Source organism: Drosophila guanche, unplaced genomic scaffold, assembly GCF_900245975.1.
Source record: "Drosophila guanche unplaced genomic scaffold, DGUA_6, whole genome shotgun sequence".
NCBI classification, from domain to species: domain Eukaryota; kingdom Metazoa; phylum Arthropoda; class Insecta; order Diptera; family Drosophilidae; genus Drosophila; species Drosophila guanche.
The window spans coordinates 78,538-93,102 of NW_022995778.1; the positions used below are offsets into that span (position 1 = coordinate 78,538).

At 50.5% G+C, this 14,565-nt stretch overlaps 3 protein-coding genes across 4 annotated transcripts; all 3 read left to right on the forward strand.

Annotated features, from left to right (window-relative positions):
* The first annotated feature begins 877 nt into the window (after nt 1-877).
* On the forward strand, nt 878-1,364 carry LOC117591385. Its single transcript, XM_034284628.1, has one exon. It carries the CDS (start codon nt 904-906, stop codon nt 1,336-1,338), a length of 435 nt encoding a protein of 144 aa, XP_034140519.1. The 5' UTR covers nt 878-903; the 3' UTR covers nt 1,339-1,364.
* Nucleotides 1,365-11,096: 9,732 nt separating this feature from the next.
* On the forward strand, nt 11,097-12,182 carry LOC117591383 (Krueppel-like factor 6). The gene has a single exon (XM_034284627.1). It carries the CDS (start codon nt 11,161-11,163, stop codon nt 12,106-12,108), a length of 948 nt encoding a protein of 315 aa, XP_034140518.1. The 5' UTR covers nt 11,097-11,160; the 3' UTR covers nt 12,109-12,182.
* Nucleotides 12,183-12,224: 42 nt separating this feature from the next.
* On the forward strand, nt 12,225-14,138 carry LOC117591377. Of its 2 annotated transcripts, none has more exons than XM_034284621.1 (2): nt 12,225-13,775; nt 13,835-14,138. In XM_034284621.1, the coding sequence occupies exon 1, from the start codon at nt 12,337-12,339 to the stop codon at nt 13,732-13,734; it is 1,398 nt and encodes a 465-aa protein (XP_034140512.1). In that variant the 5' UTR covers nt 12,225-12,336; the 3' UTR covers nt 13,735-13,775; nt 13,835-14,138. The 2 variants fall into 2 exon arrangements, with proteins under 2 accessions (XP_034140512.1, XP_034140510.1); XM_034284619.1 differs by having other exon boundaries at nt 12,225-13,771.
* The last annotated feature ends 427 nt before the right edge of the window (nt 14,139-14,565 follow it).

Sequence of the window (14,565 nt, forward strand, 5' to 3'; positions counted from 1 at the left end):
AATAAAGACCACTTATTCGGAATCAGTCAGTGCACTGCTTTACCATCTCTCTGCTGCTTACAGCACGGGGATTATACACACACACACACTGAGAGAACTCCATGACTAGTCCGTAAATAACTTTGCATTTTTCACCGAAAACTGCGTACAGCTTCCCATAACACAACCTGCCACTCCCCCACTCACCACTTGCCACTTGCCACTGCTCCCCCTTTCAGGCACTGCTGAGGGAAGAGATTATAAGCAGCAGCCATGCTGGCAACATCGTTATCCGTGGCCGATTGCCCCGTGCAGCCCATCCAAGGACGTCGAGCCCGTGAAGACACCTTTGCGGTTGACCTGAGACGAGCACAAGCCATCCATCCAGCCAGCCAGCCAGCCAGCCAGCCAGCCATCCGTATTATGCGCTTACACAACTCCGCAGATGTACGTACGATGAAGCAGCTCTGGGAGTGTGACTGTGGCTGTGAGTTGAGTTGAGTTGAGTTGATTACGTATACGCAACGTTTGGTCGCCGCGTACTCACATGAGTTGATTACGACACAAGCAGCGATGTACACACAGAGCAGGGGCCCATCCGAATGCGTGCCAAGTAATTTGCATAAGCCGCGAATCAGAGGGCCACACACAGACAAAAAGACAGAGAGATACATTCGAGAAAGGATCAAAGAAGGTGACGACGATGCTGCCAATGGGCAACAAACAACAAACGGGGACCAGCGATAACAATAACGATAACGATGGTTTACTGAGGCATTTAAATATAATGAAGACTCTCCTCTCCCTCCCTCTCTGTCTGTTTTGCGTGTTTTGTGTGCTGTCAGAGTGGCTTTTCCATACGACTCTGTAACAGTTTTTGTTTTGTAGCTTTCGGAAATTCATATCGGTTTGCCTGCGTCAGTCATGAGTGGCCGCGCCAATAGTCGTATAACCTGTGAGCTGCATGCAACGCGGCAGCAGCTGTGGGGTGGACCCAATATGTGCGGCCACCAGCTGACCGGCACTGAGTGCTGGCTGCTGCATCCCGTGGCCAGGGAGGACACCATGACCAGCCTGGCCCTCAAGTATGACACCAGCATTGGGTGGCTCTGTCGCGCCAATCGCATGCAGTGGAGGGATGTGCTGCTGACGCGTCGCCACGTTTGGGTGCCTCGCCGCATGCAGCTGGACCCTGGCATGGCCCCCACTGAGCCGGCCCAACCGCGGGTAACGCGCATCCTGAATGCTGCAGTGTCCTACGCGAGCCAACGCCAGAACTACGCCAATACGGATGAGTTTGCCAGGGATCGGGATCCTTTGCTGATCACCAGCGAGCACCACATGTCGATTGAGGAATAACTGATAAAAGCGCGGCACTCCGATAAGGGAAATCTCTTTTAGTCTCGCTCAGGTTCTGCTGCTGGTAGCCATGGGGATCCTCTCTTGCTTTGCCACTCAATCATGGTGCCAGCTTGTAGTGCCACTTGAGAAGCCTCACAGTGTACGGTCCACAGTCTGCGTAAAAAATCGACTAGCCTTAGGCTCGGGCCTCAGCCTCAGCCTCAGAGTGTGCATCCGTGTACCCGTTTGATGGGCCAATCAATCTGAGAGCAGGATTCAGGTGCCACCACCATACAGGACAGAGCGGGAGAGCGGAAGAGTGGGAGAGTAGAAGTGGTGGCCACAAAGGCGCGAAGCTGCAAAAGGGAAGGGCTCCACTCTACTCTACTCTGCAGCACGCTGCCCTGCCGCCTGGTGTGTTGATTAGAAACCCCAAGGCGCACGCTGAGAAATTGGTTCTTAATTGCTGCAAAAGTGATTTTGCCGCAAACAGGATGCAATTAAGACATTATAATTCACGCGCTGAGAGCCGACCACCCCTGAACTCGACACTGAATCCTCCTGACTCTGTTCCGCAGTGTCAGTCTCAGTCAAACACATTCAAATGCGAATATTAACTAATCCCTGCCAGCCATTGCCATTTCCAATGCACCAATCCAGCCACCCAAAAGTGAGAGCTGCTAAAAAAAGGACAATGTGCGGGGAGGATATGCGTACGTGCTCGTGTGATAAATTCACATTTTCCGGCTGACAAGCAAGAGCCGGGCGCCAGCAGGCGGCAGGACAATCGCCTGCATTGATAGACACTGGACGTGAACATGAATGTGGGACGTGAGTTGTGGGACGTGGAAGGTGAAGCCAGGTGAAATGGCAGCCGTGAAACGTAGCGGAACGCCGGTGTCAAAAAGGAAGTGCCAACAAAAAACGACAGACAGATGGACAGACAGACAGAGCGAAGCCCAAAAAATTTCAGAGGCACCAATGGGTGTGCGGATGTGAAGCGACGACAAGGAAGACGACGACGACCGTGGGTCACATTTTGTGCCTTTCTGACAGACACAACTTTGAAATTGCTCTGATTATGCGAAGAGGCTGAAGGGCTGAAGGGCTGAAGGGCACCCTGGCACACACCAAACTCTCCAGACACGAGACTCAATGGCATGTTGACAATGATAACGAAGTTGGTCATGGCTCTGGCTCTGGCTCCCGTCTCTCTCTGTCTCCGAACAGTTGAATGGGGGGGAGTGGGTGGTGCAGAGGGTAAAACAAAAAGAGGGATGCGAGGAAGAGTCATGGTGGGGAGAGAGGGAGGGAGCATCTCCAAATATCAAATGTCGCATGCCGGCATTAATATTTCATGAGAAATCATAGTTTGGTGATGCGTATAATTCAAAGGAATTGCAATCTGAATTAATTTTGAATCCCAAGGACTCTCTGCTTCCGCTTTCAGGTATTTCGAAGGACTGCCAGTCCCACGGGTGGCCATTGCACTGGACTGCTGGGGCTGCTCTGGCTGCTGGGGTTCCTATTAAAAAATTGGGAATTTCTATTGATTTGCCATCGAATTTACATGGATTTTGCTACCTAGAACTTTTAGTGGGTCAGTCGTGTGTGTGTGTGTGTGTGTGGCAGCCTGACTGCATGCCTCTGCCTGCCTGCCTGCGTCCCATAACTTGATCTGGATGCCAAAATGTTGGCTTCATAAAACTTTAAGGGCCAATGAATGCGTTACAGATTGGGAAACTGATGCATGCGCCGGTTGGATCGATGGCCACAAACTGCAGCAGCATAGAGAGATGGCAGGGAAGGGCTTCCCCACTCCCCAAACAGTTTCGATGGCAAAAGTTTTTGGCATCGAAGTAAAGTCATTTATTTGTTTTCCGTCGTGACAGTTGAACCATGTAATTATACACAGACAGCTTTTGGGTTCGGCATCAGCCTCAACTTTAACCCCTATTCCCTGTCCCTGTCCCTGTCCCAGTCCCGTAACCCCGCATTTATGCTCTCCTGGCTCCTGGCTCCTGGCTCTGACACTGCCACTGCCACTGTCTCCGTTTCATTTTCATTTTCGGTTTCAGTTTTGGCGTTTGCCTTTTGCCTGGTCGGTCGGTGGGGGGCGACTTATGAATTATGACAGTTTTGCACACCACGCAAAACTTTTGGCGGGGCTTTCAAATAGAAATTATTAGAAAGTTTTCAGCGAAAGCGAAAAAGGGAATGCTGCATAGCATGAGATTAGTTCAATTGGGATACGATTGGGAACGAAGAACGGGGAACGGAATGGGCAGCGGCAATTGGGAAATGGGATGATGAGTAATGAGAGCACACACAGAGAGAGAGAGAGAGAGAGAGAGCAGAGAGCAGAGAGCAGAGAGCAGAGAGCAGCATTCTCCCATTGAACATTTGAAGGTTTCGCCGAGTTTTGTGATTTATGTTCGCCACACATATGGGATGGATACGAAGAAAGAGTTGCAAAAGCGTTACAAAGCCTTTCAGCTGCTCCACTCCGAAGTGCATTCCATATTGAATATGCGTGTGTATGTACAACTGTATGTACATATGTATGTATGTATGTACGTGCTGTAGGTAAGACTTCTTCACTGTAATATTGTGCACTCGGATATCATTAATTGCACACCACTCCAGAGCACTCCGCAGCAGCATCGATGGAACTACGAAGCGCGTGAAAAACAGTCAGCAATCATATCCAACTGTCCAGATGCTGGGTTGTTGAATCACATTAGCACAGCGACGGAGTGCCAGAGAGCCGGAGGAGCGGCGGGCAATCGCAATTGCAGTGGACAACGTCTTGAGCAGCGCGCCTCACATTGAGCACTCCAGCAAGTGGGAATTAATGAGAGTCGGTGTGGCATTCTCACTTGCTTCATCGTCGTCATCATCGTCAGGACAATCATCACTCATTCGCACCGCAACGCAACGCAACGCATCGTATCGTAGTGCATCTCCCTTCTCTGCTCTCCGCACTGCCAGACTCCTCGTCTCATCTTCGTTTATTCGCTCAGTTAAGCATTCGTGTTGTCGTTTCAGTTTCAATTTGCCGTGCCAACATTTTCGCAAATGTCTTTTTAATTGATTCGCAGCGATGCGAGCGAGCACGAAGAGAGCAGCAGCCAAGCCACCAAGCAGCCGCACAGCCACGCATAGCCCCGGCACAAACAGAAACAGAAACAGAGCGAGAAAGCAAAACTGAGACGGAGACGAAGACGGAGAAGGAGAAGGAGACGGGGATGAAACCAAAAGCTGGAGAGATCTACCTACCTAGCTTACCTAACGGTTAAAAGCTTCTCATCTGTTATCTGGTTCAGGTTCGGAGTGCGCTCTGCCTCTCTCTCTCTCTCTCTCTACCACTCCCTCGCCCACGCCCTAGCAGTGTCGCTCAGTGTCTGTGTGTGTAATTATAAATTGAATTAAAAGGCGCACATTTCGTCTTTTAATTCTGCTTGCTGCTTGAGCTTAATTAAAATTTCATTATGTCTCTCGTATATATTCCCTCTGCCAGCGAATGCTAGTGGTACTCGGTGGATGGTGGATGCTGGATGCTGGAAACTGGAAGATGGCAGTCCAAAAACTGCTTGGGCACCAGAAAGCGATATGTTTAAATGCAGCAAAAATATTTGACAAGCAGCTTTACGAGCAAGCCGTAAAAATACTTTAGCCCTTCCCGCTCCACACAGCTCAAACTCAAACTCAAACGCATACTCAAAACTCCGTCAGCAGCAGAACAAAAAAGAGCAGAAGAGTGCTCTGAGAACGCTGGCGCTGTATGCTCTCTCTCTCTCTCTCTCTCTCTCTATTAAGTGGAGCAGCTAAAACCTAATGCATGCATAGAGAGTGCATACTTACGAGAATGTACATAGATGTGTGTGGATATGGGTGGGTGGTAGGTAGGTGGGTGGGTGTGTGCGGGACTATGCAAATGTCGTATGCAAAAAATACTGCAAAATACTAAATGCATCAAATGGGAAAAAAGTACAAGAGCAAACAAAGGGGTTGAGAGAGGTTGCGGGGTAAAGAAACTAATGCCGGCGCGCAACTTGTCGACATGAATGGTTGTTGTCATTCTGTCTGGCAGTTGCCCCTGTCCCTGTTCCTGTCCCTGTTCCTGTTCCTGTCCCTGGCCATGGCCATACCACTGCTTGCTGTTCGTTCGTGCTGCTGTGTTTCGGTTGCCGTCGTAGTTTATCGTCTGTCTCCAGTGTTTGTCGTTGTTGTTGCTGCTGTTGCTATTTGTGTTTATTTTGGCGAATGGTTGTTGTTGTTGTTGCTGTTGGTGTTGTCTTTTTGTTTGTTGTATTATGCAATGCCGGATTGTTGTAACAAAGCGTAGCATAGTTTTTAGCGCAAATCAAAATGATTGATGATGATGGCCGCTCTAGATCTTACTCTCTCCCCTTGCTCCCCTTACTTCTCACCAAACACCAGCTCCCACTCGTGCTCCTTGTGTGTCGCATTTGTGTCTGTGTCATGCTTCCCCAATGCCAAACAACAGCAACAGCAACATCCACTTGACAGTTATGGCTGCTGATATGCTACAAATAAACTAAATAAATCCCTTTTGTGTAATGTCATTTTTGTGCCACTTTGTTTTCAAGGGAGCCCTACACCCCACCCCACCAGACCACTTGCCCTCGACTCGTGTAACAGCAATAACAGAGATGTGTGCCACTGAGTGTGTGGCATTGCCATTGTCCATTCTATTCAATTGTGTATTTGCGCCGCAGCCGAAAAGTATGCAACAAACTTTGTACACCAACGCGTGGCTTGCATTTGTTGTACTTCTACACCAAAGTGGCTCTCATGCATGTGATGTAGTGGCTGTGGGTGGGGGCTGGGGGTTGGACTCCACCACACGGCACTTCATTAACATACAGACACTCAGCCACACACAGGCACACACTTGGGCTCAAATTGGCCAATCGCTCGAGTTGATGCCTTTTGGTGGGTATCGAGCGATTATTTGTCCTTTTCCTTTGCCTTTGCCCTTTCACTGGCCATTCGCTGTTTGAAGGGCAGCTGCTCAGCCGCCAGTTGAGCGCTGATGCGGCCATTGTGGCAGCTGTTATTGTTGGCCATCAACAGTGATCCACCCAGCCGTGTGCCCCCTCATTAGGCATACTTGCATTGTGGCAAGCAGTGCGTGTGTGGGTGGAGTTTGTGGCTTTGGCTTTGGCTGCCCCTGAGGTTGATGGAGACGGTCCACCTGCAACTGCTACACAGTAAAGGTAACCTCAAATTGTTTAGCACATGCAACATAATGGCCCACCGCCCACCAATCCATTCTGTGATTGCCTCTGTGTTGGCTCTTGCTAATTATGTTAAGACAAAGTGATTTAATTCGACTTCATCTTAATCTGTTACCAAAATGTTTAGGCGAACTCGCTGCGACTGCTCGAGTGGCTGTGGATTCCCTTTTGGATTCTTCTATCCATCAATTTCAAGTGTCCGATTTGGTGTAATAGCAACTGTTATACTGTCAGCCTGTCACCGGCAGAGTTATTGAAGCAAAATCTCTCTCAGTGCTCCACAGATGCTCCGAGCTGTGCTGTGCTCTGCTCCGTCTGCTATCCGCACAAAACATAAATTTCATTGCAGTTTAACAAGAGCATACGAGTGTTGGAGCAAAACTCAAATTATATGCAAGTACATGAATCGGGCGTGTACACACTAACACACCCATGCAACGTAATACTTACACCCTAATACACCACACCCTCCCCTGAATCCCCCCCGCTATACGCAGCTGGCGTAGAACTAGGCGACGCCTTTGCCTTAGTGTTGTGTAGTACAAGCCTTCGAATTCCTTTGGGGCTTTTACCAGAGTGCAATGTCTGTCAACACTAATTGTTGGCTGCTGTTCCTGCTGCTGTCTTTTGGCTACAATAATGTCATGTGTTCTCGTGGATGTATTCGGACGTGTGTATGTCGGTGGGAGTGTGGGTTGTGGGCTGTGGGCTGTGGGTGTGGCATGGCGTGTAAATCCAGCTTACTAGTACTACCATCTATATATATGTAGATATGTATGTAAGGTTAGTGGCAGGGCAGACACACGACACACACCACACCACACCACACCACACACGGGTATTAGCTTTGCTCTTGCCATGAGCCATGAGCCATCAGCCATCAGCTATCAGCCATGAGGCATGCATCTCCCCTCCCTCTATGTGTCCCTGCTGATGCCTCAATGGTGGTGGTGGCGAGAACAACGCAAATACTAATGCTAATACTGCAACTTGTACCACATGAAGATTGTACTAACACCAAGACTCGGCCTAAGACTGTGCCTGTGCCTGTGCCTGAGCCTGAGCCTGAGCGTTGTGTCTAATTAAATTGGGTCAGAGCAGTTAACTCACTTGTCTCTGGATTATGTTTGCATTTTACTTAATCTCGGACTCAAGACTCCTTTGCCACCTTGGCAGAATGTGTCTCTCCCTGGCAACGTGTGGAGACACAGCAAATTGCTTTTCACTTCCCTTAAAGCTGGCCAAAATCAAATTATTGTCTTGGTTCGGTTCTCTGGTCAGCCGTCCTGCCCTAAAAACACACATAAAATATTGTCTTTGGCGAGTTTATTAAAACTTTCCACTGACCAACATCGAAAGAGACTCCAACTCCAACTCAAACCCAAAGTGGAACTATTTTATGGGTAAAAGACTTCTTAGCTTTCGGAGAGCACAAAACCTGTTTTGACCTGTTGCTCTCCCTTTCCAGCAGCAGGCTGCAGCCTGCAGATATTGCAGCAAGTGGCAGCCCTCTCTGCCTCTCCATGGAACAGTTACAGAAGTTTGCACGAGTCTGGCGAGGCGCCGCTTGGGCTAAATTGGGTAATTAATTGGCGAATGCCTGGAGGTAGCTAGTTAGTTAGTGGACTCGCTACCAGAATCCTTGGTGACTTTTGAGGAATGTTCGCTGCTGCTTATCGATCAGGACATGCATTGGACAGCCTTTCGTTTTTTGTGGAATCTCATGGCAAACTTATTCTTCTAACCCACTGCAAGCATAATCCTCTTGTAATTGTTTCAATTTAGCCGCACAGATGGATCCACCGCTTGATTTAAGCCTCTTTGCTCGAACACCCGGCCAGAATGAAAAGCCACAGAAAACCAAACCAAACCAAACCGACAACAGCAAAAGCAAGAGTAAAACCATTGAATTCTTATGCCAAAATGAAGCATAGAATGTTCGATTTGAATTGTGGCCAAGAATGGAATTCATAACGTGTACTTATGTACGGGTATGTACGGGTATTTTTTCGTGCATTTATTGGTACTATAATGGCATTAGGAATGTTTCCGATGAATGCCTAAATACTTGCCACAATCACAACTATCAAATGAATAGAAACACACACAGATACGGCTACACAACACACACACAGTGGCAGTGGCAGTGGCGTGGCAGTGGCAGATGGTAAAAGAGAGAAAGATACGATTTAATTCGCCGCAACAATAAGCCGCATAACATTGCCCAAGCCAGAGCCCAAGCTTGTCCCTTATCCCTTATCCCTTATCCCCACACCCCCCTGCACAGACCCATCTCCATGCCCCCCCATCTGAGTGGGAGAGTCTGCGTATTGCCTGCCTCCTTCCGTACAATTGCAGACAGAACTTGAAAGCAGAACAAACTTGTCTAATCCAATGAAAACAAGCAGCTCAGCTGCGATTGATAAGGGGAAACTTGAACTAACTAGGCAACTGATTTATACCCTGCCACCCCATTCGACCTATTCCCCTGCCCCGGAGATCCATCCTGACAACCGCTTAGCTCATTTGACTGCTGCCAGGACGACATTCGGAATGATATTGTCCAGTTTTGCTTTAAATCTCTCTGTCTCGGAATTGCCGGGAGGGGGGGAGCAGCTGTCTGTGTGTGGGTTGCTTAACTGCGGCCTGAGTCGAGGTGACAACATTTTGCCAAGTGCAACTTACAGTATAATTTTATGCATCATTTTCGTTATGACACTTGCGGTCCGCAGAGACAGAGTGATTGTGTGTGTGTGTGTGTGTGTGTGTGTGAGCTGCATTTACAGTTAGATGCATAAATGTAAATACATATTTACTTACATATTTACATATTTACATACATAAAGTGGCATGCAGACAGAATATTCCCACTTAATTTATGATTTCTCAGCCACTTCAAATGAAGCACCCACACACCGGGTGGAGGGAGGGATATAGAGAAATCAAAATCTCAATATTCGTAATTACAAATTGCCAGGCAAAGGCAAAGGCTTAGGCTCAGGCGCAGGCACATAGGCAGGGCCCAGGCTCTGGTTCTGGCTCCAAAATCCAAAATCCAGAAGCCAGAAGCGAAAAGCGAAACCCAAACCAAACCAAAACCCATTGTCGCGCTGTGTTTATATCCCCTAAATCCTTTTTAATGCCGCGCCGCAGCCTTTGATTTTTGCAATATCAATTAGCGTGAAGCGCGCTGCAGGAGACAACCCAGCCGGGCCCCCGGCCCATAAAGATTTACAGCTCCTGATTATTTCATTAGGCAAAAGTAAATTTAAACGCCAGCCGCACGTTAAATTTATGTTAATTTTCGCAGCCAAAAATGGGTGAAATTCCCCTAGGATGTGGCTGCCAACGGTGGTGGAGCTGTGGAATGAGCGTAAATGCGGAATGTGAGCAGTCAAAGAAGATGAAGCTGTTCCACGCAAATGAAAGCCAGATAAAGATAATGCTCTTAATACGCTTTTGGGAGGGATGAGCACAAAAAGGGAGCAGCAGGATAAACTAAGGAAAAGAGAAAGAGGTGGAGCTGGAGCTGGAGCTGGAGAAGTGAGTGAGAGAATCTTGTTTTTAAAAAGATTACACTTGGAGATTGCTTGCGGTTTTGTCTCTCAATTCCTAAAGGGTTCGCTGGCAGGTTTTCGCTGTGTTTCCATTGCTTCCGCTTCCAGATGGTTTTTTCTGTTGTTGGGTCGGTCAATCATCATGGAAAATTACACTTGATGAGTGGCAAAATCTGGCAAACAAAATTGCAAGTGCGCGCCCAGAGACCAAATGTCAGGATACTCGGAATTGCTGATGAATCGAACTGAAATGTACACAAACTCGTGTGTATCTGCCAGCTCTCTCTCTCTCTCTCTCTCTCTCTCTCTCTCACTCTAAACACACACACACACACGTGGCTGAACAATCGAATCTGGGGATAGCCCCCAGGGCATATCTAGTTCTGTCTGTTATTCTCATTAATTAATGCCAAATTTGCTGATAGGCCCACAGACCAAAACAAAAACAATTAAACACTGAAAACAAAATTCAAGCATGCAAATGGGAATGCAGACAGCGGGAGAGGGAGAGAGAGAGAGAGAGAGAGAGAGGGAAAGCAGGTGCCGTGGCTGGTCTTATCCCATAGCTGGCCACAGATCAATGACGCAGCTATCGCGCCACGCCTGACACAGCTTGGCACTTGGCCACAGAGAATATACAATTGACAGAAACACACACATGTGTGTGTTGCTGCACAACAAGAACAACAACGACGATCAATGGTAAACATCTGGTGTCCGGGGTCCATCCACTGGCTGGCTATCTGCTCTCCAGCCTAATGACGCCGGCAGCGAATTAGATAAAGTCCGAAGCTGGCTGACTGGCTGGCTAATTATTCCCCAAGGAGCGCACACACACAGAGCACCACAAATCAGTGGATCAGCGACGATTGGACCACGATCGGGGACGAGTACTTGGCTTCAGTCAAGCATGATCGGTGGATCGGTGGATCGCTGGATCGCTGGATCGGTGCCATCAATATCGAATATCAAATGCCATAAATATTTGGACACTTGCCGGACTCTGTTCATTTGTGATCATGGAGTTCTTTGCCACGGGTGCCTTTCAGCAGCTCTACAGCGAGCTGGACGACGAGGGCGGCGCTCTCGGAGTCTCCTCCGATCTCATACTGACTGCCAGCTCGGACGACTTGGACTATGGCTGTGCGGCTGCCATGGCGGAGGAGCAGGTGCCAGCGGTGGACACCGAATACTACGGCATCATCACACTGGACGGCAACAACAATCAGAGCAGCTGCGACTACGACTACGACTACGACTACGACTACGACTACATTGGGCAGGCGGAGGAGCAGGGATTGTTGTTTGACTTCAGCGAACAGGAACTGTCCGTTGGCTCGCGCTCGCCGCCGGAGCTCAGCGAGTGGGAGCAGCGGCTGCTGGACAACTTTGTGGAGATACCCGAGCTGATAGACTTCCTGCCCGAGCGCACGCCGCTCTGCACGGACATGTGCGAGGACTTTCTCGAGGAGAGCAACAGCAACTTGCGCCTGAACGTTGCACCAGCCGCCACAGCAGCAGTCTCCCCGCCGCCGCCGCCGCCAGTCACAGTCACAGTCACAGCTGCCACCGATGCTGGCTGCGTGCCGCAACTCGGTCAGAATGCAGCGGGCGAGCGGGGCTATCTGTGCACCTTCGGCAACTGCGAGAAGCTGTACGCCAAGCCCGCCCACCTCAAGGCCCACCTGCGGCGGCATCTGGGCGAAAAGCCATACGCCTGCAGCTGGCCCGAGTGCACCTGGCGCTTCTCCCGCTCCGACGAGCTCGCCCGCCACCGCCGCTCCCACTCCGGCGTGAAGCCCTACAAGTGCGACTACTGCGCCAAGTGCTTCGCCCGCTCCGATCATCTCACCAAGCACCGCAAGGTGCACGAGCGGCGCCTCCTCGCTGCCACGCGACTCGGCAAGCTGCTGCCCGACGATGTCTACGCGGTGCGTCCGGGTCGCAAGCGAAAGAATCAGCTCTGACACAGCTCCTAGACAATAAACAGTCAAGAAAATGATTCATCCAAGTAGCTTTAGCAGCCCCAGTCCCTGCCCCTGCCCCTGCCCCTGCCAGCCAGTTCAGTTCAGTTCTAGACGAATATTCGTGAGCAGCAAACATTTTTGGCACAAATTAAACAAATCAAAAATTCCAAGATTTCAGTTAGATGTTAAATTGTTAGTGTAGAGAAAAGCGAGAGAGAAGCGTTCAAAATGGCCAACAACAACGAGAAGGAGACTTTTTCTGCTGCCAGAAAGTGGGCGCCAGTAGCTTCCTGTCCGGAGACTTCGTGCCACAGGCGTCGCCCAGCGCTGGAGTCACCAGCGCCACCAGCGCCACCAGCGGCACCAGCGGCACGCCCGCACGCCAGCCAGCATTCAATGTGGACATCGGCTGAGGAGAAGCAACAGCTCGGTCCAACATCAGTGGAGGCAGCCAGGAGTTCGGGCAATCAGCTTCCATTTTCAACAGGATCGTCTCCCTACAGCCGCCTGCGGCCAAGCACTTCTCGTCCTCAATTAACGTTCTCGGCAGATCGTGCCTCGGCCATTGGATCGAGCTTGGGCTCTGGCTTAGACTTGGATGAAGAGCCATTGGAAGCCACTTCGGTTTGGTCACCAAATTGGCGTCTGGAGATGCCGCCGTCCGTGGAGGCATTGCGAAAACAGTACCCAAATGAGGAGGCAAATCCCTCAACAACCACACTTGCATCACCGTCTGCCACCTCACACGTGCCAACACAGATTTGGGTTGCAAGTTCCCGCACTCGGACATCGGCTGCAGCTTCATCTTCGGATGAAGAGCACAGTTGTGCCACAGTTAGTCGCCCTCGGCCTAGGCCTCGGCCTTGCTGGTCCAGGCCAGCTCGAGATAAATCTGCAGGTTCAGCCTCTTGGGGGCAGCTTTCAGCGGCAGCGGGTGAGGAGACAATCGGCTGCCCCATTGCTGAATGCAACGACACATTCTCCGCCTGCAATCTGCTGGCCCACGTGCTCGTGGAGCACTTGCCGCGGGGCAAACAGGATCTGAGGTATGCCCACGACTCGGAGACCTGTGTGTTTTCCTTCGAGCCCAGACAGCTGAGGCCCTGCCGCACTGTGTGCCTGGGCGTGGTTCTGTTTTGCGGCAACAAAAAGGGAGTCGAAGAGGTCCCGCTGTGGGCGCCACTCGAGAGGAAAGCAGGTCCGCGGCAGGAGTTCAGGGAGTACTTGCCGGTGCTGGTGCTGGGCCAGCACACATTTGAGGACGGATACGAGAAGGAGAAGGCAGAGCTCAAGTCCGGCAGAGTGCCACCGCCCCAGGGATCGTACTTCATCTGGGCACAGAGCGCGGCGGGCAGTCGGCCACTGTACGCCACCATAACGGCCTTCAACGGAGAGCTGACACAGTCGCGCAGCTGCATTCGTCGTGTGGCCACTGGTAGCGATGCTACTCATCCCACGGTGGATGGCATGGAGAAGCCGCGACGCTGCAAATCGCTGCACCTAACCGAAATGGACATGCAGGCGCTGAGGGGAGAGTCGCGCCGCAAGGAGATTTGCCTCCAAATGATCATCCATGAGCAGCCAACGGTGTCTAAAACCTGCGCAAGTTATCGCAGCTCTGACTAGAGGAGGATCATGGGCAGTCCCTCCCACTCGAGGGAGCGTGAGTAGGGTGCAAGGATCTACCTTTAGTGTCCTCTCATTTTGCACAGTTTACGGCTTTCAGCACGAGTGCTCGCGTCCTGTGGCACTTGTATCATAATGGCAATCGTTTCCAACTGCCATGCGACACCACAGCAGGAGGAGAAGGCCTGGCCTGGCTTCCTCTGTGCCATTATTGCCACCGAACCCTCAAGTCATTAAGGTGCAGCAGCCAGAAGACGAAGCTGCCTTGCCTCTCCTCTTCCCCCCAGAAGGAGAGCCAGCCACCATCAAAGGAGCTGCATAAAGGAGCTCCGCTGCGCTGCACTGCGCTGTGCCTCCCTTCTTATTCGAAAGTAATTAGCATAAAAGTAAATACCACTCATTAAGTCATGTTGTTTTTATCTATTTACCATTTGATATTAGCATCCTCAGCGCCATCAGGATGCTCCACTCGGTCGGTCCTTGTCGGTGCTTGTTCTGTTTGGTGCTTTGTCCATGGGGGGTTCGGGGCAACACTCTGGGGCTGATTGCATTCATGCAGGGAGCTGGAACTAGTTCAATTAGCCAATCAGCCAGTCAGCCAGGCATTCCGAGTGTACAGAGTCTCAATGCGCCCAATGGAATGTGGAACTTATCGATCCCAGCACCCAGCACCCACCAGCCACCAGCCACCAGCTACCACCACATTAACTCATTGTCCCCTTTGTGCTCTGGGAGCCCCTGAAGGAGCATTCAACTTCGAGCGAGTACATTTAAAGGTCAACCCCAGACGGAGCCCAGATGAAAGGGTTTTCCTTTGGTTTACTGTAATTT